General features: G+C 35.8%; 1 protein-coding gene across 1 annotated transcript in view; it reads right to left on the minus strand.

Annotated features, from left to right (window-relative positions):
- Positions 1–26,288, minus strand: part of CCDC148 (coiled-coil domain containing 148) — a 63,644-nt gene extending 37,356 nt beyond the window's left edge. Inside the window, exons 1-9 of the mRNA XM_026058262.1 lie at positions 26,231–26,288; positions 22,229–22,350; positions 15,342–15,445; positions 14,398–14,480; positions 14,096–14,259; positions 13,732–13,827; positions 13,451–13,632; positions 5,579–5,717; positions 3,768–3,974 (exon numbers count right to left, since the gene is read on the minus strand). Coding sequence (XP_025914047.1) covers positions 3,768–3,974; positions 5,579–5,717; positions 13,451–13,632; positions 13,732–13,827; positions 14,096–14,259; positions 14,398–14,480; positions 15,342–15,445; positions 22,229–22,350; positions 26,231–26,285 — 1,152 coding nt within the window. The 5' untranslated portion in view covers positions 26,286–26,288. The remainder of the gene's footprint in view (positions 1–3,767; positions 3,975–5,578; positions 5,718–13,450; positions 13,633–13,731; positions 13,828–14,095; positions 14,260–14,397; positions 14,481–15,341; positions 15,446–22,228; positions 22,351–26,230) is intronic.
- Positions 26,289–26,736: the final 448 nt, after the last annotated feature.

The following is a 26,736-nucleotide window of genomic DNA, read 5'->3' on the forward strand; positions in this document are numbered from 1 at the left end:
TTAGCATTTCTATGTCTCATTTTCTCCATTTGCAAGATTCAGATTTTACCCTGATGGAGTAAAACATTTTGTGATGGTAAGGTAAAAGATGTACAGAAGTATTTCCAGGGTGTAAAGAATCAGACTGAAGGGATACGATTCTAGCCCCAGCTTTTACACTGCTTTTACCAGCTGTAAAGGTGAAAATAAAAATATTAGAATCCTTTGTAAAAATGGTTTCAAGTTGACAGATGAAAAGAGCTATGTAAAAGTTAGGTGGTATTAGTGATTATTATTTACTGTAATAAAAAAATACTTTACATAGCCTGTCACATATTAAAATTACATTTCTTTCTCTTTTGTGCTGCTAAATCTGTAGTACAATTAGGAAGAAAGATTTTCACATCCAGAGAAAGAAAAACCTTTTTGAAAACCCCCCACAAACTCCAAGAAGCCTGGAAATCTACAAACAGAATATGTTAAACAGGCTAAATGGTTTATTGACTGAGAAGTTAGATGAGATGTCATGTTCAGAGCCTAGACTTCTCCCAGTCTTCATCACTGACAGCTGCTTAAACAAACCATTACAATTTTCATGTATTTCCAAATATTCTGTCTACAAAATAGATCTAATTTAGATCTACTGTATTTCAATAGACCTTTGCATTTCTAGAACCATTTCAAAATGTAGATCTTACAGCAAGCATGTGTCATAACTTCATTTTACAGATGCTGTAAACAGGTATATAAGTGCTATGACTTTCTCTGAGACCGGCTAGTGTAATTAAGAAGATTTATATCTCTTACATTCAGGATGTATGCTCTTCACAAGGCATACTTAGAGTTTACTGCACAAACAAGCCATTATTGTAGTTAGGTTTCCCCTTGAGGAGTCATACAAATAAGATTTCCTTAAAATAAGCTTACTGAAATGCAAAGAATTAAGTCAATCAATGGCAAAAAACAAAAAGTGGGAGCACAACCCTATTTTCTGGTTTCCAGCTCTATACTCATTTCATCACTGAGACGGGTCCACTTTTTACCTCATCTATAGAGCCTCATAATATTTGAGGATGGGTTTTTAAATCAGTTTAAAATTAATTCAATAGACCAAGAGTTACTTTTGTAGCTGTTAGTTGCTGACAGCTACTTACAACAGCATGACATTCTTTTGTAACACACTTCAGAAGAACTACAACTGTGTAAAGTACGAGTTTTCAAATACATTTACCTGTCAAATCCAAACAAAAAATATGGATACATTCAGAACCATTTCTGCTGAAAAACAGCTAGTTCCTTGCCAAATTTCAACTTTCATCCTCTAGCCCTTTCAGCTGTAGAGCTGTTCAAAGTAAGGTCACAATGATTTCTTCCTTTAATGAAAGAGATATTTCTTTTTCATTTCTCTTTACTGGGGAAATAGGTGAATTATTTTTGATCAAACTTTCAACATTTTAACAAAGTCACCTTTGACTGAAAGCAACCCTTGAAGAGTGTGGGCCTAATAGGTTTAAGTTACAAAAAGTTCCAAGTTACTGGAAACAGGAGGTCAGAATATAAACTTTCACACAGTGTTCAATGGATCAGCAAGAACTTTAAGCAACATGAAAGCCAACATAACAGCTCCAACACTTTCTTGTTACTTTAAGGGGGGGGGGGGGGGAGAAAAAAGACCAGCTCCTAAAGTTCACAATTCTGGAATAAACAGCCCTTCCAGCTCTGCTAGTGCAGGTAAGAGAGACATAGCAAATCCAAAAAAGGGAGACCTGAAACCGGAGAAAAACGACTCTACAGAATCCTTCCTTACATCACTTGGCTCCAGGGAAGTCTGCTGCAGGAGTTAATCTGTAGTTTCTGGATCCCTGGAAACAAAGCAAGTACTGGAAAACCTCTCTGGAGTACTCCCCACTCAGTCAAGCCCAGACAGTTTCCAACTCGGAAGCGTTTAGGTTCAAACCTTCCAATGACAGAAGACTCCAGAAACAGGAGACAGCACTTTATGTATTATCAATACAGGCCACAACTAGCATCAATATGAAAAATACTAATCAGAGTATAGGTTTACTTTAGTATTTTACCCTAGATGCAGCACTCCGGAAAGGATAAAAATCCGAAGGACTGGAAATCCCCCAAAAATGTATAAGGTACAAGTACACAAAACTCTGGCAGGCTAAACATTGCAGTCAAGCCCCTGCTACATAAAGATCAATTTTATGCTACCAGAGTGATGTTACAAAGATAGGAAGTTTTCCAGACGTGGCTAGGCACAGGAACCTCTTCACTGACACACAGTCAGTATACACAGCATCATCTTATATGTCTGCGGGGCCCATGAAAGATGCAGAAAGAAGAGTACTCAGACAGTACCCTAAAAGTCCTTAGAAATTCACTGTAGTTGTTCTGACATACGTCTCCTGGAGAGTGCTTCATTCAAAGCCAGATCTCAATCCAGGGCCAATCCATTAAGAGAAGGGTAACTGACATCCTAATAAAACTCACTGAGCTTCTGCAGGGAGGAAGAAGAGGATCTGAGACATTAAGTACATCAGGTTAAAGATCTAGACAAGGATGTTTTGTGCAGAAGGCCACATTCTAATTTCATTCACAATTCTGTAATCCAAAGTAATTATTTTGAAGAATATAGCCCAAAGTGGGAGTCTGCCTTGGTACTGTCTTTTAATAATATCCATTTGTATAAAACCAAAATCAACTTTCTTATATTTCACTGAAAGGCAAGTGTCCAACAAAGAAAATACTAGTAAAGTGAGAATAATACTCTACGTATGCTTTCATATGTTAATTTCTGTGCAAGTGGAAAATCACGGAAAGCAGTTCAAACAAATTTTTCATGCTCAGAAGAGTGATTTTCCCCTTTTCCACCCATGTTAACACAGTAAAGCACCTTTCAGAATATTTGTGAAACCTCCATAACAAAGCCAAACAAGTTATGGGATCAATTTTTTTCAGGTCTTAGAAAGCATGCATTCTTAAAAATAAAAAGACAGATATTCTCTGATTATTTCTCTGAAAACAGACTAATATTAATGTAAAAAGCTGGTGATAGTGATGATGAACGGAATAGGTTTCTCAAGCTGCCACTCTTGAGCATTCTAATATTAAAAGCATTTATGAAGTAAACCTCACGTGATATAGGTAACAATCCCATTTTGTTCAGGAAGAAACCAAAGCACAAAAACATTACATGATTTGCCAAGGTTAAACAAGAACCCAAAGGATCTGGTGCCAGACCGCTAATCCTGGTAGCTAAGTTACACTCTCTCATATTGTAAACCGCAGAACAATTCTTGTGCTTCTAATACTGAAATCCCAGTTCAGACTCTTAGATGATGCTCAAAATCCATGAAAATAAATGCGATCACAGTTTTTACAGAGATTATACACATGGCATGACACTCATATTAAGGCCAAAAATGTGCTAGGTAGTATAGAACCAAAGTCTTAATCAAAAAAAGACAAACTGAGTTGAAGAGATGGAAAAATTAGTATGAAACAAGGATGCCTATTGGTGATGAAACAGAACATCGTCAAAACCATTTGCAGGTCAGGCTTCACAAAACATTCTAAACTCTGCCAACATATTGTAGCTGGTTTTCTTGTAACTGCCCAAAACAATTAAATTAGGTTAGTAAAAACAGGACTGTGACAACTGCCTTCAGTTAGCTTTTCTTTTCCTAAACATTGTAACTTTTAAGTTTTTTGCTTACATTCATTTTGAATTTGCCAGTAAAGAACAGATTTGTATGTGGTGAACTTATAATTGAACCTACCTTTGCTTTCAGATCATCACAGAGCTCCTGTTGCTTTTGTCTGGTATTAGCCAACGCTAGTTCTGTCTCATGAGCAGCAGAGGCTTCAGCAACAGCTGTCACTGCCTTAAATAAAAAGGCTTTCCTAGCCTGACCCCAATTTAATATCAAAAGTTTGCGTTGATTCTTAGTGAAATGGTAACGATCCCAAGCTTTCTCATGAACAACCTAAAAAAGTAAAACATTTCAGAAATGTTTTAAAACTATGCATTAATAAAACAAAATAATTCTAGATATTTTTGCAAACCTTAAACAGCATTGTTTTACTTATTATTACAACAATATTCCTATGGAATCCACAGGTTAGGGCCCAGAAATATTCTGTCAGGTGTTAAGTACACTGCAGCCTCCCAATGTTGATAGGCGGTGGTAGCACCCCAGCCTTTTCCTGCTCTCTGCCTGTATCACATAGCACTTCAGCGTCCCGAGATCCCCACGTTCTTTTCTGAACTACAGTTCTGGAATATGAATAACTGAATGAAATGCAATGGTCCCTTCTTACCCTAAATCATAGAAATATAAATATGCAAGTTAGGTACTTCCAGTACATTTTTGGAGATACTGAGTACTTTTTGCAAGATGAGGTTCTTCATAGCTAATTATGATCTTTACAGAAACAGAGCTCCACTTAAGAGTTGTACAAATACAGCACAGATGAGAATAAGCTTTATTTTTTCTTTCCTAATTTCTTTACTTTTTTCTTTCCTCTTCTAAAAATAGATCTCTCTAGTGATCCGCTACTAGATCAAGTGCTCAGCACTTGTCCAATGATACTGTATTCTTCAGAGGGAAGGAGAAATAAAAGGATTAAAGTTTAGTTATGCTAATACAATGTAAATATTTTAAGAACAGATCCCTAGTACTGTTTCAACATTTCTGTATTTGTCATGCTAATACATATACTAAGATGTATCAATTCAAAGCAGAATTATGATTCAAAATTTAGGATTTTTAAATTTTAACAAAGCTTCAAAGAATTATGGAGGCCAATTAATAATGGCTGTATTTTTTAAATACACATACATTATGCAAAGCACATGATTGTTTAGCCCAGTTCTCACATGCTGATGTTCTGAAATCCACAAGAACTTTCCTTTTGGTGAAACTACGCATAATCATCACTATCAGTCCTTTGCACTATGCACTATTCTAACATAAGGAAGTAGTGCTCTAAAATACATGGAGAGAGAAAAAGACTCTGACTTTCTCTACAATACCCTGAAGTGATCTGGCCTTGAACTAGGATTCTCTATTAACTGCTTTGTGCATTTTCACTACGGAGTATAAAAGGAATCAGCAATCAATTTGAAAGGCATTATGCAAATAAAAATAATTCTTGATAGAAGGAGATAACTTTCCATCCTTCCTCATGTACATGTGCCATAGACCAATTAAAATAACTAGCTCTAGACAGTGCAACAATATTGTACTTCCTCATAAAAATAATAACCAGAGAACCAGAGGAGCGTGACATAACTATAAACCCTTACAGCAAAAGCAATACTAGCAAAGTAATTTAGTGAATCTGGCTGTAAGGGTAGACAGAACTATAAAATTTCCACAGTGCTTATTTTGAAGAAGTAATAGATTTTCAAGATGAGGCATTTTAAAGACAGAGACATCCATTCTTCCTTGCACAAAATAAAATTTCTTTTAGAATTCAGAAATTTTACTGTAAAACACTTTGATAAACAATTCTTTAATACAAATGCTCACTATACACTATATAGAAGAATTTATATAATTGATCTAGTATTTAAAAGACCACTGACCAGATCATGCCTAGATCTGTGAGGAAGATATCTCTGCAACACATCGAGGTACAAAGTCCTTCTTCTCAGAAGATCACTTGGATACTGATTGATAACAGTCTGATAAACCCACTGATCATCTTCTTTCCAGTTAATGTTCCTACAGAAATTCAAAACAATCAGCCCCAATATAATTTAAAATTTAAAAAGGAGGTTGGATCCAATTTTTTTTTTTTTTTTTTTTAAAGGCCTAATCTTTAAGTGGGCTTGATGACAAGGAAAGAGATCAGAACCTATATGTGAGCATCAGTAAAATGATCTCATATTGGCATGTGGCTAAATGGGTTAGTTTAAAAACAAACTTCCAAGAGCCAAAACAGTATCACCAAAGCATAAGATTTACAACTTTTAAAATAGGAGGTGTAATAATCAGTATACATTCATGTATTTCAGAACATTAGAACAGCAAGATGTAACATAAGACTAAGCAGAGTAACACAGGATTGGATATTAGGTTTTATCCTCAATCTGAACCTTACCTTGTAGGGATTAATGCCAAGTTTTTATTGTCAGCATTAATGTAAGAGAAGCAATATTGAGTCAGAACAAAAGGTCTACTGAGCCCAGTGACCTGTTTTTAAAAGTGGCTAAAAGCCTTGAGAAAATTAAAAGAAGATAATCATATGAATCTAAACCCCACCACCTCCACCACCACCAAATTCCTGCCTCCACCTGTCTGCAACTCTTGGACTTCCTTAGTCACTAGTAGTGTCTTGGTATTTAATAGCCTTGTACTCAGGAAGATGTTAGGACCACTTTATCCTTGTGTAGGTAGAAATATCAGATATTTTAAAATAGAGGACCAAATTGCTTTTATGTGAGATGTTTATATATAATTAATATTAAACTAGATTGTGTAGCATTATTATTTCTAAAGAGCAAACAGTGAATACAAGCATTTAAAAAAATAATAATTCAGTTTAATATAACTTCTCTTCAAAAAATTTTGGACAGTAGAAACAATATATAATCAACATTGTACAATATTCTGGAACACTGAAGGAGGGAGAAAGAAAATATCCCTAGACCTGTTAATTGTAAGAAACTGAAAGCTTCACCTACAGACATATCTCAAGAACACAAAGACACAATATTCCATTTTAACAACCAGTTTTCCAAGTAACATACTGTCAGACAAGGGTGCCCACTCTCCTGATAACGTGTACGTCACCTTTTTTTCTACTGGCATGTTCTGCTGTTACAAGTTGGCATGAAGTTGGACTGAGGTCCACTTTTCTTGGCTTAACTTCACCTAAGGTATTCATTTTACATGTTTTTTTTTAAAGCAGACTAACAGCCTTTAGTTTTACTTCTGTGGTTTTAGAAATGATCAGGTAGAACAGAGGGATTTAACTTTCTCCCACCTTTGCAGATACAGTTAGTGATCAAAGGTTCTTCTCCCTCCCCCCCGCCCAAATACTTAAACCTCTTTCATGAAAAGAAAATGATTCTTTAGCTTACTATAACAAAAATGTTCAGCACAGAATCGTTATTCCACAATGAGCGTGGTAGCAACATAATGATAACCAAATTAAGCAGAAATATGAAAGTCATATTCCTTAATGGTTTGTGAATACCTTGTTTCTTTTCCGGAACAGTATTTTGTTTTTCTTTGAGTAAATATTTAAAGTTTGTCTTGGCTTGATGCAGATAGCACAGTGAAGATGGCCAGGTAAGAAGAAATCACATCCTACTTCCTTCAATAAACTAATAACATTATTAAAGCCATTAGTGCTATAAACATCTCAAAGAGAGAGCTCTGCAGTAGTAATGTTTGCATTGTATACAGAGATTCCATTAAGGAAAGGGTTTTTATGGGGAAAATATAAAGCACTAACTCTTTGCTGGCCCTCTGTTGAGCAGAGTAAAATGGAAGTGACGCATAGAAATTTAACTAAAAAAAACCAAAATGTCTACAAGTAGCAGTATCAAATCAGAATACAAACAGGATACACTGATACTTATATCTTTGATTTTCATCACAAGAAAAAGGTTTGCAGCCTGCATAGCTTTGGAGTAAGTCGCAAGGTGTAGCCAGTAAGAAACAGAATTCAACAGCAGCCTAATTTCTTACAGAAAGAACGCCATCTAAACGGAACAAGCTAACTCATATTTAGCGTTCTCACAGGCAGCTGGTGGGATATATACGGCAACACAAATTCATACCCTAGCTGACTGCCCACCGACTTCCCTGTGTCTGCAAGACTTCAGATGCTTCCTCTGGGAGGAGGTATTCGAGTACAGCAGCACAAGCTCATAAGGAAAAGCTCCACATCACTTGTGCAGAGACAGATTTAGGACTATGAATACTAAAGTAACAATCCTGACTGGGAGACTGATTAATATGTTGATATTAATAAAATAGTGGATGGAGCTAGCTGTCCCTCAACAACCTTATGTGAGACAGTTTATAAGAAGAGAAAGATAAGTGAGTGGGAAGTAGGAATAATATGAAACTGTGTGGCATATCTGAAAAACCATTTCCATTTCCAGGACCCAGCTGCTTGCTATTAAATCCCAGCCATCATGAAAAGAAATGGAAGTGGTTTCCAAATGGGGGGGAGAGAAAGATCTAACTCCTGTAAAAAGTTTATTTGCAGCTACTGACAACTACCAAGCAAATGTTGGAGACAACATAAAATGTGAAATTACATTAGCAAAAGCAGACATTCTCAGGCAATGAAAGTGTTTCTTTATAGGCAATTGCTTAAATTTCTTAGGAAAGACTATGAATATAGATGTCTGAGCTGAGGGTTTTTTTTTCATATACTAAAAATAAAAAAGGAATAATGTCCAAGGGAGTAAAACGGAGCTAAGGAATCCTTCAAAGAGGGAATGGTTGCAGCATAACAACTTTCAAACTGTAGATCTTGAACTCAGTTCTCCAAAGCCAGGAGCTCCTGAGCTTTGACGCAGAAGTGGTATTGGGAAGGTGTGCTACGCCTGCAATACTTACTGCCATTAAGAGAGGTCTTGCAACTGATCCTCAGAAATTAGTGTTCTGAAGTCACCCCTTTTCTCTAGAGGGAGCTTTTCTATGAAATCTGTTCAATTATTAATTTTAGAATGCATGTGTCAATTTGATATTCTGAAGTATTCTGAAGAATAACTTTAATGCACAAATTAAATCTTTTGGGTACATTTTACTTACATTTTATTCTTTCTTATGATTTAAATCTCTTTCATTGCAGTGCTCCTACTGATGCTAAACTGAGTACAAAACTAATTTTTTTCTTATGATAACACCTAGTATTCTTGTTGTCTTTCTGCTCAAAGTTTTTTGAAAGGAGAAACATAGAACTCTACTAGTATCTACTCAGGGGGATCACCAGCCATCCCAAGGAAGTGTTTACTAGTTTACGTGTTGGATTCTGAACTACCTCTTACAATATCTGAAGGAAACCAGTAATCCTCTTCTATGAGTCCTGATATGCTTCAGTTCTGTGCAGTTTGAAAAAGTTATTTTAGTGACAGTGATGAGATTTTTACAAAAAAAGAATCACAACTCTTGAAACTATCTGCCTCAGATTTCTGAACACACAGGTTTGGGGCCAAATATGAATCTTCTGTCTACATGAAAAGTAAGGTCTTTTCTTGAGGGATTCTGTTTCTCTTGAAATGAAATGGCACAGGAGTTTTAATATGGCCAAGACAGTATAACATTAAGGTACGGTCCTTCAGATTCTTATTTCATCCTCAGTGGCCAATAAAAGACATTGGAAGATAGGAATCCAGACAGGAAAGAACACAACTGTTGGGGGGGGGGGGGGGGAGGGAAGACACAGGGTACCCAATTTTGCGTACGAGATTCATGCATGGCCTTTCCAGCCATGCAGTACAAAGAACTGCACAGATACCTTATAAATAATAACATGAAATCTCACAGCTGTATATTAATATTAGTACTCCAGGTAAGTTCATTCATAAAAATATATCTCAGTCAGAAAATATATCACCAGCTCATAACATGAGGCAAAGGAAAACCATAGATTCTGTGGACAGAAGGCCCCCGTCTGATGATCTCTCCTGCTTACCGAATACAAGGGCAGGTCTGCCAGTTTCTGCATCTATCTCTGCTTGAGCTGTCACGTATCTCCCAAGATCCCCTTGATTTGTGTACTGTTCTAATGGCTACCTAGGGAAGAATTGCTATACTACTACTTGGGAACATGATGGAGAAATTAAGGGTTGTGGAAGAGACTCTGGGGAGCTCTAAGCTAAAGCTGTAAGTAGTTTATTGCAAGTAGTCAGTATGGACACACTGACTGCCAATGCCTTGGTTTGTCAGCTGTGCCAAGATAAACAAATAGCCAAAGCAAGTGTGATCCAGCCCAGTGTGTTCATAACCATTACATGCATGAGGAATTTCAGAATATCCTACCTGATTATACGCAAGATGTCACTTTGCTTAAACTTTTGTAAAAGTCCAGAAAAGATCTCATCTAAAAAGAGTCTGAAAAGTGCCAAACGCATTCTACACTAATATTTAAGCCAATATCATGCTTCTTCAGTGCCAGGATATTGACAAACTCTTACAAGGCTGAACACATGACCCATATTTTAAATGTACTGTTTGCTTTTCCTATCCCTACCTATCACCCCACTACTAGAAAAGTCTACAGTCTTAACTTGGTTTCAGAACTGAAACATGGCAATTGTCTTACATCCAACAACCCTGAGACAGCTGGTTCCTTTGGAACAGATTTACCCAGAGCTAATCCCTGGCTTTACACATTCTAAAGAATATAAACAACTCACAAGGGAAACTACCTTCTCCACCCTATAATCCCCAGATACCCCTTGTAATAGCTGGGACAATGTAAACTTGAGGCACTGCTGTCTTGTTGAGTCTGCAGACAGACTGCAACAACACCGAGTGAGATGTTAACTTCCCTGACTATCAGTTACGTCACTTCTGATTGCTGTAGCAGAAACAGCCTGTTAATGGGCCTGAAAAGAGGAACTAGATTTATTTGACTTAGTCCTAGTATCCCATTCATTTGAAAGGACATTGCAGAAGATACAGTGCTGATTATTTAATGCTCAATTTATCTTTCAGTTATTTAAATCATTCAGAAATCCTTAGAAATTATGGCAAAAATAAAATAGCGCTTAGAGAGTTACCACCTATAACACACCAATTCCATCTCTGCAATTTGTGGAATAATTTAGGACTTAGATATTTCCTAAAAACAAAAACGTATGTTTCAGTAGCAGAAAGGAGTTAATTCCAATTGATAAAACATTATAACCCTATATAATGCTTGACAATTATTCTTCAATTTATAAATGCAATAAAGAATCAAGTGTACATTTTAACAAGACTGAAAAATACACAGAGAATACATCAGATCAAAATATTACCTTATCCTGTTTTTCCATCTTTGGAAATTGTACACATATTTTCCAAATTTTCTGTTTAACTGTTCAGACAATCAAAAACAATGAAATGTGTAACACCAGATGACTAATATTAAATTAAGGTCTCTTTACTATACTTCCATGCATATGATGAGAGAGAAATACTGACACAGAAACAATCCTCACATATTTAAGAAAAAAGTAATTAAATTATATAGTCATATTGTTCTACTGGGGAACTTCTCAAATTACAAGAACAAGAGTAAAAATGCACTGTAAAGGAAAGTTTGCTAGAGTCAGGTAAATAGCAATGAAGATAAATGCAAATATTTCATTAAGGCTCTATTAATAAAGTACAGTGGGTACACACTGCGGTCAATAAAATCTATGCCACAACTTTTGACAGTATTATCTGTGTTAGTTGGATCAGTTAGCTCAATGAATTATAGAATATTTAAATCACGAGACTATCTTTTTTCAAACTAAAAATATTTTTCTGAAGATTATACAATATAAACATAAGAATGATAAAAAGAAGCACTGTGTATTTTATAAATGCCAGATCTTGGAAGCAAGCAATTCTACAAGAATCTTGCTTTTTATTGAAAATATATTTTTAACATTATTGTTGAGGATAAAATCATGAAAACATAAAAGAGGAAAACACTAAAGACTTGGAAACCAGAAGGCAAACAGAAAAGAGCTTAAGATTTATCTTTAAATACAATGCTTAAGACAATTGCTGATGGTTCATTTATGATTTCAGTCATTCCCGGTTAACAATACTGGCATACCCTGATCCAAATCCACTGCCACTTCTATCAGCTTTTCTTCCAGCTAGATTCCTTTCTCTTCCCCATGTAGATACAATAATTTAATTCCTTAAAAGTACAACCACACAAGTTTTCATACCTACAACTGAATTTCTTTCCCTTACAAATATGGTATTTTATCTTTAAGTTTCAAAGTGACTGAACTATCACTGCAAAACAGCTAGCTTGACACCAAAATTCAGACTTAGCATATATGTAGCATATAACCAATAAAAATAGCTTGACAATAGATTTTTCAACTACTTTTATTGACTGTATTGTCTCCATTGACTTAATTATTCAGCAGTATATACATTTTGTGCATCAAAAGATTTATATTTACATAGTTCCCCCCCAGATTGTATTGATCATAAGCATTTTAATTAAAACCACTAGGAAGACTTTGTAGGTATCAAATGATTTAATATTCATCACAGATTTTCTCATAGAGGTTGTTAAAGCTTCCTCCATAAAAGCATCTATAACAAAAGATCAGAGATATCAGCAGAGGAAACGCTATAGATTTGCTGCTTCCCATTTAACAAGTTATATAAAAGTGGGAAAGATCAGAACAGTTTTTAAGCATCATGTTATAATAGCTAGGACGTTATAGTAATAAAATACAGGGTTTAGATAACATGGAAAGAGAAGAACCTACAGAATATCTGGCCGTTTATACAAAAGCTACGTCAATTATATCATCGCTTTCAAGGGGATCCAAGATCTTGTTCCTGTTTTAGCACCCCCAGACTAATTCAGCAGCAGTGGTGGCAGATTTAAGTGCTGTACTGCAGGTGTATGTAGTAAAAAGGGAAGGTTTAAAAACAGTCTGTGATCATTTTACCAAAGAAACTTATGGCCTTTCCTGCTCTTCCCAGTTTTTTCTGCCCAGGCTTCAAGTAACTCCAATGACCTTCCCATTCTCATCCTTCCCAGAACTTGACATCATTCTAAACCAGAGGAATATCAGTAGAGGGTAAAAATAAGTCAAGGCTAGCCCAATAACTCCAACTCTATATGCTCTCCTGGAGTCAAGTTAGTCTGAACAGGAAAACTAAATTTTATCCTATTAGCATATTAAATATTCATAACGATGTAGAAATGTATGTTCTTTTTACAAACCTTTTCATTTACAGAAAAACTACTCCTGCTTTAAACTATTCTAAATCAGGGCTAAGTATATTTTAACACTTCTTTGTGATGAGAATTACTGCAACAATCCAAAATTCTTGAAAGGATTGAAACTGTTTATCTGCTTTATAGCAACATACGTTCTAGATTTCTCTCAGAAAGACTGTACTTTTTTGACATAAATGTACTTGACAGTATAATCACCATACAGAGTCATTTCTATCTATATAAAAGCATGCAATGTGGGCATTTGCTGCACACCACATTGTCGGTTCTTTAATCCACAAAACATTTTGCTTATTATTTCAGATGAGTTCTTTTGAAAGGACTGTCTCATTTCTATCAGCTATGCAAACAGTTACTGACTACTTAATCCCACAGACCTCGGCAGCAAGTCAACTATTTTCAGCACCGAATGAAAGAACTAACTCTCATGGTAAAGACAACTGCAGGACCTATAGATTGCAGAGCACATTATGGTTCTTTATTTTATGCCTAGTAGAAGAAAAACAGAAACAGATGTCATTACCTATATATGACATTTAACTGTTGATCAATCTCCTGAAGCTTAGACCAGTATTCACTTGCAAGCTTACGGTATTCATCAATAACCAAGGCCTTCAAACCAGGACAGGGGCATTCCAAAGACAGTAGTGCTGAAGGAACTTTATGGAAAAGTCCATTTTTCTCTTCAGAAGATTGTGCTAATGCCTGTAATAAAAAATGCTACTCAGCAGACTATTATACTTTTTCTTTGAAAAAATCGCTAATTAAACTAATTAGGAAAAGCAAGGCTTCTCCAAATCTTACTTTTGTTTTAGAGTCTTCAAGCTCTTCTTCCAAAGCCAGACTTTCAAGGTTAAGGAATTCCCAAATTGCTTTCTGTTGTTTCTTCACAAAGTCTATCTATTTCATGAAATAGGCAACTGTCATTTTTTTTTACACTGTTATAATATGAAAGCTCATATTTACAAAGAGCCTGATTTCCAGTTTCACACTGCTGTACATTTACTGATTTTAGTGAAGCAGATTTGCACTGCTGCAAGTACAGAGGTTACTGGATACTCTGACTGTGGATTATATTTTCAAAAAAAAAAAAAGACTACATAAAAATAAATGAAAATGCTAACAATAAAGTGATAATAAATTGTAAAAGCAAAGTCAAAATACCAACCTGCTGTAACACCTCAACTGGATTGAACTTATATTTCAGACAAGATTCTTCTGAGGGGTAATGTTGCATTTCAGACAGCCTGAATTTCAGATTCTCTCTTAGTTGCCAGATAGGAACTACAGTATTTGTGTGGTATGCATCCCGCTCCTCTGATAATTTATGTGCTATATCCAAATGAAACATAAAGCTTTCTCAAACACAGAAGATATTACATGGCATTGTACTTTTAAAATTAAGAGCTGTCAAGACAGGTATTTAAAAACTCACTAAAAATAATCATGAAATAAATTGAAAACTCTTACCCAAGTTCCACATATCCAAAAAGAAGTCATACTTATGGCTTCCTTCATCAAGAAAAGTCTGTATTTCTGCTTCCGCTTTTTGTCTGAAAGGTATTAAAGTGGGTTTTATAAAAGCTATCATTTCTTATTCATTAAGTTCTCAAGGATTATAAGCCTCTAATACCCAATCAAAATGAAGATACTAAGTAAAAGGGGTGATTCTCTGCATGGGAAGGTATGAAGTGCAGGAGCTGGACATGAAGATCATATGGAAGCTACTCTCCTTTGAGCAAAACATGCTCTCATTGACCTGCTGTACATAGGATATGCAAAGTTAGTAGATATAAGACAGGAACAATACAAGTTATCTGTGGTTTGGGCAGCAAATCACATAAGTATTTCTGAAAAATTAACTGCAGCAGACCACCAAAAGTATTGTTTTCAGAAAATTCTGAAATAAAATATGCGAATACATCATTCAAAAGAAAACAGCTTCTGCAGCACAAATAAATGACAGTTCATTCACCTTTAGCAGTGATCCTCAGACGTGAACACTATTAACTTTCCTTCTTATAACTATGAACTAAATATGCATACCTGGAGACAGATTACGACACTTCGAAGGAATTTAAAAGCATCCAAAAACTGCTGATACTCCCACAAATACAGATTTTTCAGATATTGTTAGGTCAGCTATACAGCTACAGGACCATCACGGAGAAATACTTGCAGAACAACATCCACCCTGTTCCTTCCCCTCCTTTATCTGTTTGTCATGTCTACAGACCCCTTTTGATGTAGGTCACAAACTCTCATGCTCTTCACAGAAATTCTTATTCAGTACAGGTATTTTAATGTTCTCCTCCTAATGAATGTGTCCCTTTTAATCAAGTGCACCACACCAGAATCTTTGGCTACTGAAGTATTTCTTTAATAATGCCTAATTAAGATTCCTCAGTTCTTACCTATTCTCACTCAGTCTCTTATGCTCTTGCCACCACGCTTGGTGATGCTGTTTCAACAGTGTTTGCTCTTTGTTAATTTTTGAAACTTGTTTCATCTTTTTAACCTGGAGGAAAAATAAAAACTATTAAATATTTTAAATCTCTTCCATAGCTTTAACAAATCTCCTTCACATGGAAACTTTTAACTATAGAACGTCGAACATAAAAACATGCTTTGCAAAAGCATGTCTTTATGGAGAACGATGGGTTCAAACATAACTAATTTTCATGGAAAAAAAATTATTCCACTTCAAATTACAATTAAATAGGAGGAAAAAGGGAAAAATGCATTTTAACATTTTCTTCTTTCCCTTTTTCTCCTTTTCTTCCCCATCCCCATTCTCCAGGAGGTGAAGGGGACAGGTAAGCAGGAGAAGAAAATAAACTTTCTTACAGATAAGTAAACTGAAAGAGTAAAAATGTATCTTTTGAGAAAAGGAAATTCAAAAATTGATTACTGAGAAAGAGTGCTTTTTCAAAATCTATTCAGTTAAAGAGGCTCTGAAATTGCCTGAAGGCTTCACAAAGACTGCTTCCAACTTTGGATAAAATAGGAAGACACGTTCTTCAGACAGATGAAGATACTGCTCAAACTAGAGGGAAGGCCCTCATGAAATAGGTAGCCAGATGCCTCTGACCAAACAGCAGAGAAGGAGAAGGAACAGGCAGTCCGTGGCTGCCAGCAGCCCCTACGCCACGTCAGTTTTCCCTTACCCTCAAGGCATCATGATGGTCTCCCAGCCGCTCAGTGAGAGCTCAGGGCAAAGCAGCAGTTCAGAAAGCCTCAGATGACACAGGCTTCTCTCCTGCTCCTTTCTGCCGCCCAGCCAGCACCTTCCTCCATACCGCCCAACCTCATCCCTGTCCGAGCCAACTTCTAGTTGCAAAGCCCCTCTCAGGTTCCAGAGGCTCCCACAATTCATCCTCCTTTTCTTCTCCCCAGACCCTCCTTCATGCAGCTGTAATGACAGTGATATCTAATGATTCTACTGCAGAATGGTAGCAAGATGGGGAAAAAGATTTGTAAACTCTTGTCCTAGTTCATTAACAGTGAGAAAAGAATAAAGGTCTCACCCTACGCCTAGTCCAGGAAAGAAACATCATTCTGAGTCATAACTGCTAGTTTTCCAGTTTATCCAAGTTCAAATAATGAGCTTTTTTAAAAATGCTGGGCCAACTTTCCTGCCCAGTGAAAGCTGCGCAAAGCCACACATTGCTCAGTCTGCATTCACAAGGACAGCAAAATCCCTAAAAAGCCTGTTCTCCATTCCCTCCCCCTGTTGGGCCAGTGATGCCAGTAGGCTTCTCAAAGGAGAAAAAGTTTTAGAGCTTTTTTTTTTTTTTTTTTTAAAAACAGCACTTATGCATAGATAAGCAAGAATCAAATCACTTCTAATCATTACAGCAACAAAGTTAAATCTTATTTTAAAACAAAATACTTCAAATTTTGAAATTAGAAACATTATAACCTTTTAAATGAAGCTGAGTTGAATATGTATTTAAAAACAGAACTCCTTTTTAGTTTTCTAAAGTTATGTTGGAAATTAGTTTTATCACAAAGGATAAACTCATCGTTCATACATCCAACAAGCCATATAATCCAACTAAAATGAACAAACCACTCACGTTAGTGAACGTTTACTAAGGTGGGAACATTTTGCAAAGTCTGGACCATAAGGCGGCTTACTAAGGAAAGCTGTCCCAACGTAACACAAACACAGTCACTCACTCTTGAGGGAAGAGGTTTTCTTTCAGCAAGGCTAGTGTATTGCATCAGATGGAAGGGAAGATACAGATTTCCCAGCTTCCCCTCTGCTATACAACGGGCAGAAAAGGAGACAACTTTAGAGCAGGTAAAGGATAGATCCATCCAGTGCATCTGTTACCACCATGCTTGGACCCAGCCCAGTCACGACTTCCTTCAGGTAGGGGCACCATGACAAATGAAACACCTGGTTGGCAACTATGGCCTGCTTGTTCTACATGTAGGATTCAAAGATAGGAATTGTCAACTACAATCACCTAGACCTCATATCACTTTATCTTTAGGAATCCAAATAAGTTTTATCTTGGGCTGAGAGGGAAGGAAAAAACAGAGGCAACTATGAAGTTAGCATTTCATATCAGTAAAAATGTTGGGAGCTCAGAACCAAAAGGCTATGAGTTAAAGATTAATAGATCTTAAACCCCATTTTAATTCCTGATTGCCTTCTAAATTCCCATTCCATTTTATAAATAAAGCTAAAACCAGAATTAAAGCCAGTCACTTAAAGAAAAACTACAACTAGGATGTAGTTGTCTAACACAGCACTCAAAAAGCAAAAATAAACCATTGTGCTTTCAGTAGAGTACAGCAAACCTACTTTACTAATATTCTTCAATCTAAAAAAAAAAATCCATACATCTTAAAATCAGTTCTAAAACTAACAGGAAATAAAAGATGAAGTAGATTGTGCATATACTCTTGAAATTATTTTACAGCAACAGAAATGACATTTAAGTATAACTGCTCCAATATTAGCTTCTTTGTACATGCTCTGTATTTTTCTTTACATGGTCAACAACTGATTTATCATCTGTTTATTTGGTTCCACATCAATGGATGAGTAACCCAGCACTTCAAAATTTGGATTACCTGAATCAACAACAAAAATGTAGTAGGGGGGAATACATTTTACTCACTGTGAAGCTTTCAGCATACATGTTTTACTACCTACTCAGTTGGAGAAGACTTGAAAAAAGTGAAATACCAGAAGACAGAGGATAAAAAATTAATTTAAAGTTTGAATGAATCCAGCAGAATTTTGTACTGCCAATCAACGAAGAAATAATATCTGCCAGAGCTTTTGATTAATGATACCTGCATGAATTAAAGGAAGTAATACTACAAAGAAAATAAGTACTTTTTTATATTTTTATAAGTATATTCAGTGTCACCTTTCTTTTTTAATATAAAAAGAGAAGCTGCAGGAGAAAACCCCTTTTTTGTTACCAGGCCTTGAGATAATATTGTGAACTAATAAGGTATGCTTATTGGTACCATATATATTCCACTTACTAAGATTTACTAAACAGCATCAGAACATAGCACAAAAAATATATATATGACTGTGTCACTAACCAATATATTTAGTTTAATAACTACTGTTCAAGGAACTTCTGAATACATTTTAGACAGAAATTCAAAGGAATTTATATTTATTTAATGTAGAACTTTACCTTAATCTCATGTTTATTTAGCAAATTTCCCTTTAAACTCTTTGCAATCCTGTCTGAATAAAGATTCTGAATCAGATCTTGTACAAGCCAAAGACACCATCTGATCAGGTCCCTCAGTCTCATTTACACAGGAAGAACTTAATCTTTGCATTCTATGCCTTCTGCATAGTTTCTAAACTCTTCAGCATTGTCTGTCATCCCAAAGGCCATCCGCAAGACTAATTGCGCAGATGAACGGGCAAGGACTGGAGGGACAATAAATGGCCATGTTAGCACACGTTAAGCATACAAAACCTTCTGTTATCCTTACGCTGGATTTGCAGTTTTCTAAAAGCATTCAAGTAACACTACTGCTGGATGAGATGATCTATTTCAAATTGATCAATTTTTCTCTTCTATTTTGTGTCCTAACCTGAAGGAACTATTTCAGCTGAATGTGTGTCAGTGTCAATTTCTTCAAAAATTATTTCTTTTTGTGAACACTTTTTTTTTTAAATCATGTAACACTCATCAGTGAAACAGCTATATACTAAAAGTAGTTCCACTTTCACAAGGAGTTATGACTCTGCAGCATGTCTGAATCAACATTTTATACTATTTCCAAACAACTGAAAAGGAAAAGAAAGAGCCAGCAACACATGCTCTGGAAGGAGAGATTGGAGCCTTCTCAGGCATCCACATTTAATTCCCAAGATTAAAAAAAAAAAATGCTTAAAAAGTAGTTTCTTCCTAAAGGTGACAGCTGACAGTTGGACATATACTCTCCTTCAGAGACAGTACTTTTTTTTTTTTTAATGCAGTTCTTACGACTACAAATATAAAGACTATATCTGTACATTCTCATAGATCTAAGACGGAAAACTGTTTATTCCTACCCACCTTCCTGTCTCCAGCAACTATTTGCAATATACAAGTATTTAAGCAGTCTAGTGTAATAACTTCCATTTCTCAACCATCCTATTAAACATAACTGCAACATTTAAATTCCATTGTGGCTTAATAGTGTATAATAGGCTTTATGGAAGAAACCTTTTCATAATGAGTTTAAGTTTTTAAGAACTTCTTTTCTGATGAAAACATGTAGAGATTGAAGTGTTATTTTCTGCCTGTTACAAAAGCAGAAACAAACATTTCACGTACAGCTAGGTGAGAACTAAGGTGAGCCACAGTCTTCTCATGCATCTGGGTTTGCTATTTAAGGAGCTAGTTCACAGAAGTACTCCAAGCTTCCCCTACTGATTTGTAGGTAATGTTGGAAGCAAGGAGAACCACCCCCTCAAATTGGCACCAAAAATAAAAATAAAAATAAATTACAGTCAGTTCTTCAGTGTTCTTTGTAACAGAGACTGATATAACCCAGGAAATACATATTCATAGAGGACACACTGGGACGCAAGATAAAAGACACCCAAGCACATCATCTCCAAACAGCTACCTCAAGCTGAGGACTGTTTTTACCCGACCGGGTCTGCCTGCTGCCAGAGCCACTCCGCGTTCCCCGGCTCTGTAGGTCTCGGAGCTCGCAGGACAGACCTATTCCAACTGCTATTTGCATGGGGTTACACAGCAGCTGGTGAATCCTGCTGGAACCTACAAAGCAACAGCGTATCGGGAGCCAGCACAGGTGCAGTGGGAAGAGTCCCGAGTACGGTTTTTTCCCAGTGCCAGAAGTGTGCCGCGAAGGCACTTGAATGGCTCCACACATGGACCTGCCGAGGTCCAACAGCACTTCCAGTTTAGTCGTCATGTCACGTGAAAGCTCAGCTGTTTCTTAAACACGTGTGCCTCTGGAGGCAGAACAGCTGCATTCAGGCAGCACTGAACCTAAGCTAATAGACCAAGACAAATCCAGCTCTGCTGCCTATATTACTGGCAAGGGTGAACTGCAATCCAGATAAACCACACACAGGCAACTAACAGGTGACAATGACAGAGCGTTGTATGAAGCAGTTCTGCTTTTAAACGTGACCCAAAGAAGTGACATCTTGATCAGCAGGCTTACATCCTGTGTGTTTAAAGTAAGATCTTGCTTGCTATTGTGGAAAAAGTACATTTTTGTTCTTGTCCATGCAAAAAAAAAATAAAATAAAATAAAATAAACTTTTGGAAGAATAATTTTTTTTTATAAAGTTTCTTTTCAAAGCAGTGATATGAAAGGGGAAATTTTTGAAGGAAAGGAATAAGAAAGAAACAAAATATGATTTTGCTCTGAAGTCCCTTTAGGTTTTTGGCAGAAAAGAACAAAAAACAATTTGTATTCTTGTAACTGTTTTTTCTGCACAAGCTTTCATAACTACCCAGCCTTCACTTGCCTAGAGGTAGTTTAAAGCTAAACAAATTGCTACTGATCCCTGAGTTGTTTATCTGTTAGTTCTGGTATCAAGTTGTCAGATTTCATTTATCTGTTACGGAGATTTATATTAACATCAGTGAGTAAGTTAATATCGCAATCAAAATACTTTAACATTTTTTAATCCTTTAGGTTTTCTTTTGTGTTTTTTTTAGCCTTTTTTTTTTTAATATAATCCAGTGTTTTATATGACCCTCATCATTACATTACCAAAAGAGTATTCTAGAATGAGCCATGTCTAGCCTATATCTTAAATCTTGCCAGCCCTTTCTTTGTATTTTCTCTAATGTTAGTTCCTTCTTCTACAAAGCTAAAACTCCGTCACAGTAGGTTTGGCATATGCCTAATGAAAACGATGAGTCTGGAGAGCTACCAGTGTTCACCCAGTTCTCACCCATATTTAGAGACTGGTCCTCACTTTTCATTTACCTTCTTGCTTTTACAGAATCTTCTCTTTTGTATTCTAATTACTTTGTCCATCACCGAGTTAAGACTTTGGGTCTATCATTATCTAGACTGTTTGTTTCCTTTCCTGCATTTATTAAAAGTCTCTGAGGTCAGATTTACAGAAGATATTATGTGAAACTGCATTACTGCATGGAGAAAATTTGGTATTTAGTCTTCTTTCCAGTTTGACAGCATTGAGTTTTGCTTCTTTCACACTAATTTCTATTAGATACACTGTTTTGTCCACACATTATAAATCACCATCCTTAATAAAAGTAGAGATGATATTTTCATTAAATTAATAATAAATACCACAGCCATTTATCCCTTTCTAACTGCCTAGTCCTACCTTTACATGATATGGCTATAAAACCTTTTTAATTTTCTTTTCAAGACATAACTCAGCTTGACTTTTGGAAGTCCTCACTTCATATCTATATTTTTTGGCTTTCTTTCCTTCTGGATCAGCCCCTTTTCCCATTCATTCCCCTAAGTTCTTCATACTCCCAGTATCTTGAATTTGGTTATGTAACAAGTCTGGATAAATTGGCTCAATGCACTCTGCTATAAACTTTTCCTGTCCTTTTGGGAAGCAGATTACAAACACATTTTGCATCTCTGACAAAGAAATTCCACACTTGGACATTAGAGTGTCCAAGTCAAAATAACACTAACTGTGATAAACTCGCTTATCTTTCACCCCCATGAACACTGTTACAGCAGGTTGTTATTCCTACTCATTCTCAGATTCCCTGAGGCTGCGAAAAGAAATATGACCATTGTACTTTAAAAAAAAATCATTCACATTAGAAATAGAAAAACAACAACATACCTTTAATTGAATTTTAGTAGATGCCTTTTTTTCTTCAGTGGCAAGTTCATATAGATGTTTATAGTCCACAGGTTTATACCTCTGGCTGCAAAGACCATTTTTCACAGGAACCACTAGACTTTCTAGTTATCACATAAAACATACAAAGTCATTTCAAATTCTGGAGAAATACTTAAAGTATGAATCATAAAAAGAAAACATTATATATAGAAATTAGAATCAATATATTTTAAACCTTAAAAGATTCTATGACAATAAAATTTGTAGTTGGTGAATAAGAATTCAAAACAGAACTGTAAGCTGGTAGAAATGATAGAAGAAACTTTATCTATCTGTTTATTTATGAGTAGTTCACTGGAAACAGTTATGTTTGCAAATGCTAAATGTGAACTGAAAGAAAATTCAGGTTAAATTAGGTTTTCTGGAATTTTAGTAAATTCAAATACAGAAGTATATACATTTCTATGTATGCATTCCTATTTCACAAATTGGAAAACTACTACAACATTTATTACAATCTACAGACTGATCAGTAGGAGTCATTTTTTTCTAAAAGCTATAAAAATATTATGTTTACATGTAAACATAACGAGTTGCAGTGGAAAACAGGTTATTGCAGTTACATTTCTGATTGAATCTCCAACCATAAGAATAGCATAACTTTTCTGCTGAACTTCTGTAAGCTCTGGGGAAAACAATGCATTTCCTTAAAACAAGAATCATAATTAGTTTTTGTTGCATACAGTATGGGTTATAATGTTCACTTTCTGGACTCCTACCATCAGTATTTGAAAGATTATGACAGTGTTGAAAGACCGTTGTCCAAAAAAAACCAAATTAAGTAGTTTTGCTGAAAAAAGCATTTGAAGTCGATAAAGATTTAACTATGCTAGTCTTTAACCATGAAGTATCCCTTGTATCTTTAAAAAGTTTCACCAAGGGACTGCCACATTTCCTAAACAACAATTTCCCCAAATTTACTGTGGGGTCCTACTTTGAGTTTATGTGTCTTTATTTATTTTCTCCCTCGCCTACCAAAGATAAATTCCACCATTTCATAGTCACTTTAATCCAAGGCACATTATGTATACACTTAAAACTGGGTGGGGCTAGGACTGAGAAGACCAGAAGCCATATCAGAACAAATCAAGAAAACCAAGGCTGCAAATCCTGTCTGAACAAGATTTGTCAGCAGAAAAAGAGAGAAACATGCTAAGGAAATCTCAGATATATAGCTTCATAATATTAATCAACAGATTTTCCTGACTTGTTGACCTACAACAGACTCCCATCAAAACAGCACTGTGTCTGTCTTCCCCTCTAATCATAATACACAGAGTTTTCACAGGTATTCCCTTTGCAGTTTCTGCTCTCTGAATTTGAGAGCATATGTCTATTAGAGGAAAACTTCCTTTTTTTCCCCCCGCGTGTCAATCCTAAATAACATATGTTCTTCCACATTAATCCTCTCATCATATGAATTATCTCACCAAATCAGTGTTATGCCAGTAAGGTCACAGTTTTGATCTTGTATTAAAAATTCATTTTTATTCTCTACATATCTTACATGAAAACTGTTCAGTAGACTGACCCGTAGATTTCCTCCCTTTCATCCGTCCTATAGCCTAGTATAAATAGCCTCCTCTCTCCTGGATTTTAGACCTCTGGGTAACTTTGTCTGTGGGCTTTTGTACCCATCAATCTAAATTTAAGTCCTCAACTGTAAGTTAGCAAGATATTATGTGAATACGGCTTTTCTCTTCTTTCCAAGGTGGATTACTGCATTGTCTGGCAGCCCATGGAACCACATTCCCTGTTCAAAGCAGCAGAAGTTCAGTAGCCAGACCCTCTGAATAACCATTCGCTCAGTTCTTCCACATAAGCCTATAACTCCTTCATTACGGTTCCCAAAGCCTCATAATCACTTCTAGTCTGCTAAGAGTCATTTGTGGCAGTAACATTAGTGTCCACATGCATGAGCAGCAGGGTATGGCAGAAGAATCAGGCTGAGCTTCAGAACAATTCCATACCATTTCTAATTCAGGCTCCCTGTGGGCATTTCACCTGGGAGAGAAGTCAGGTTAGCAGGTGCATCCTGTCGTATCCACCAGAAGAGAGCCAGTAACTACTACTAGTACTACTAAATGACATTAACTACCACTAGAAGTTGTTAACTACAAACTCTGTATTTCTTCTTTGGAGTGGTACTTATGAATTTCATGATGTCTGAAACACATGATGATACAATCTTTTCTCTTCCACCGTCAGAGAACCTCACTTACTTCCAGGATAGCATTGCATGACACAGGTGAGCAGCAGAATGAAGGTGGGACACCATTGTCTTCCAGCAGAGAAAAAGAGCTAAATTCCTCCCTGCAGTCCCTATTGCAACTGATGCTGACCTCTCTAAGTATCTACTTTGTCTGTTTTTGGAGATGCTTCCTGACAACAAAGTCCTCATACTACAGCTGGCTTTCAATCTTGCCACTCCTCCTTTAGATGAGGAATCAGAAGTTATTCCTAAATCACTTTACTAGCACAAAGCTCTCACAGCTATCATATTCCTCTTTCCAACTCTAGAAAGTATAGACCATGCTCCTGAAACTCAAATCATGAATTGTGGTATATATATCCTGGGTCAGGAACCATGCCTGGATACAGCATTCAAAATTGCAATATTCTGACCATGTGTTCTGTCTATGTCAGCATCCTCATCTCCTTAAACTATTCCATGAAATTAGAGTTTGCTGTCCCTATTTGTCAGTTCTCACTCACCACTAGCTTTTTAAGCCCCGTTTTCTCCATGCCAGCCAAACAAAAAAGTTTGCTGCAATGTGTGAATTGTTGCCTTACAGAATTGTTTCCAAAAGTCCAATTTAATTGGACAACATAATCTGATGTTATCTACACTCTTAAATGTTTTATATAAAATACATATAGTTATGTATACAACTAATGTAAGAGAAAGTAGCAACGTAACACTTCTTCCTCAGGTCACGCATCTTTATCAACCTAAAAACATCCCTCCCATCTAAGAAAAGTCAGAAAGGTAGGAAGAAAGCTTCAGTTTCCAAATCTCTAATCCAGAATTGTTTAACTTTCATCTTTACTCTCCATATGCTTTCTTTCCTTCAGCCTGAACCTCCTCCTGAATCTCCACTGCTAATTTTAGTATGTTTCTTCTACCGAGGACTCTGCACTTTGAGGAATTTTCTAAAGTCAGTGTGGTCTACCCATGGGAGATTAGACTCCAGAATCAGTGTCTTAGCATACCGGATGCAAACATTATTTTGTAAAATACAAGGCACATCCAATACATAATATAAAAACATAAATATGCATTTATAAATATGTGTGTGTGAATGAATATACCCACAAATATATATATATATATGAATAAAAAAATATATTACTTATAGACAGAAAAGATAGGATTTTGAAAGACCTTTTCATGATTTTCTATAGCAATCACTTGCTGAAGCCTGAGATACATTTATAATGTTGAATGAAAATACTCGAACTTTTGCCCCAGTACTGTAAGGCTTCAGTGCACAGATCACCAATAACTTAATATATAAGCTAGGGAGTTTAAGTGGATAAGGAATGCCTGTGGAATCAAGCCTTTTCTTTCCAATCTTTTTTAGGTACATTTAATAGCAAAACTTGCCATTAGATATTAGTCAAAAAATTTTTTTCATTCACTTTTAAAATTAGAATGTCTGGAAATGATATTTCTGATATGCTGTTTTGCAGAGGGGTCTACAGAAAATGCTAAGGTAAATCCTACAAAATCCTCTCCTAAGAATTCTCATTTGCTATATGCCTGCAAAAAGCTTGACAAAATGACCCCGAATGATGCCGCATAATGAAAAGATTTTTTATGTCAAGAGTCAGAATGCTATAGCAGCCTCTATATGTAAGTATTAATTGCACAGAGTATTTTATGAATAAGTTTTATTCTACGTTGTGATGAAACAAATCTGACCATAATAGCATACATACCTACATCACTAATCCTATGAGTTGTAAAGAATGTTCCATGGTCCAATTCACTCATTTTTTTAATATCTGTGGAGAAATAAACAGATCTTTTAAGAATACCAACAGTGTGTTTGTAATCTAAAAACACATACATAATAAATATGTACTGTTTTCCTAGGAGACAGGACACATCTCAAAACGTCTAGTAATTAGACAGAAATTGAACAAGTTCATCCTTCATTTTAAGAAAAAGATTTATGTTGGTACAAAAAATAACATGTGAAACTTTTCACATGTTATTTTTTGTACCAACATAAATCTCTTACATTATTTAGCAGTTAAGAAACAGAAAACAAAGTATTCTTTCTTTGATGAATCTGTAATGCTGTCACATAGGAGATCATCTGTTCTTTGCTTTGTGCTTTTCAGAATTTAACTACCATATTGGCCCAAATGTAAGGTTAAGTTTTTTATTTTACTTTTTTTTTTTTTTTTTTTTATGTATACATATTCCATATACTATGAAA

This window comes from Apteryx rowi, unplaced genomic scaffold (genome assembly GCF_003343035.1).
Source record: "Apteryx rowi isolate R43461 unplaced genomic scaffold, aptRow1 scaffold_145, whole genome shotgun sequence".
NCBI lineage: Eukaryota > Metazoa > Chordata > Aves > Apterygiformes > Apterygidae > Apteryx > Apteryx rowi.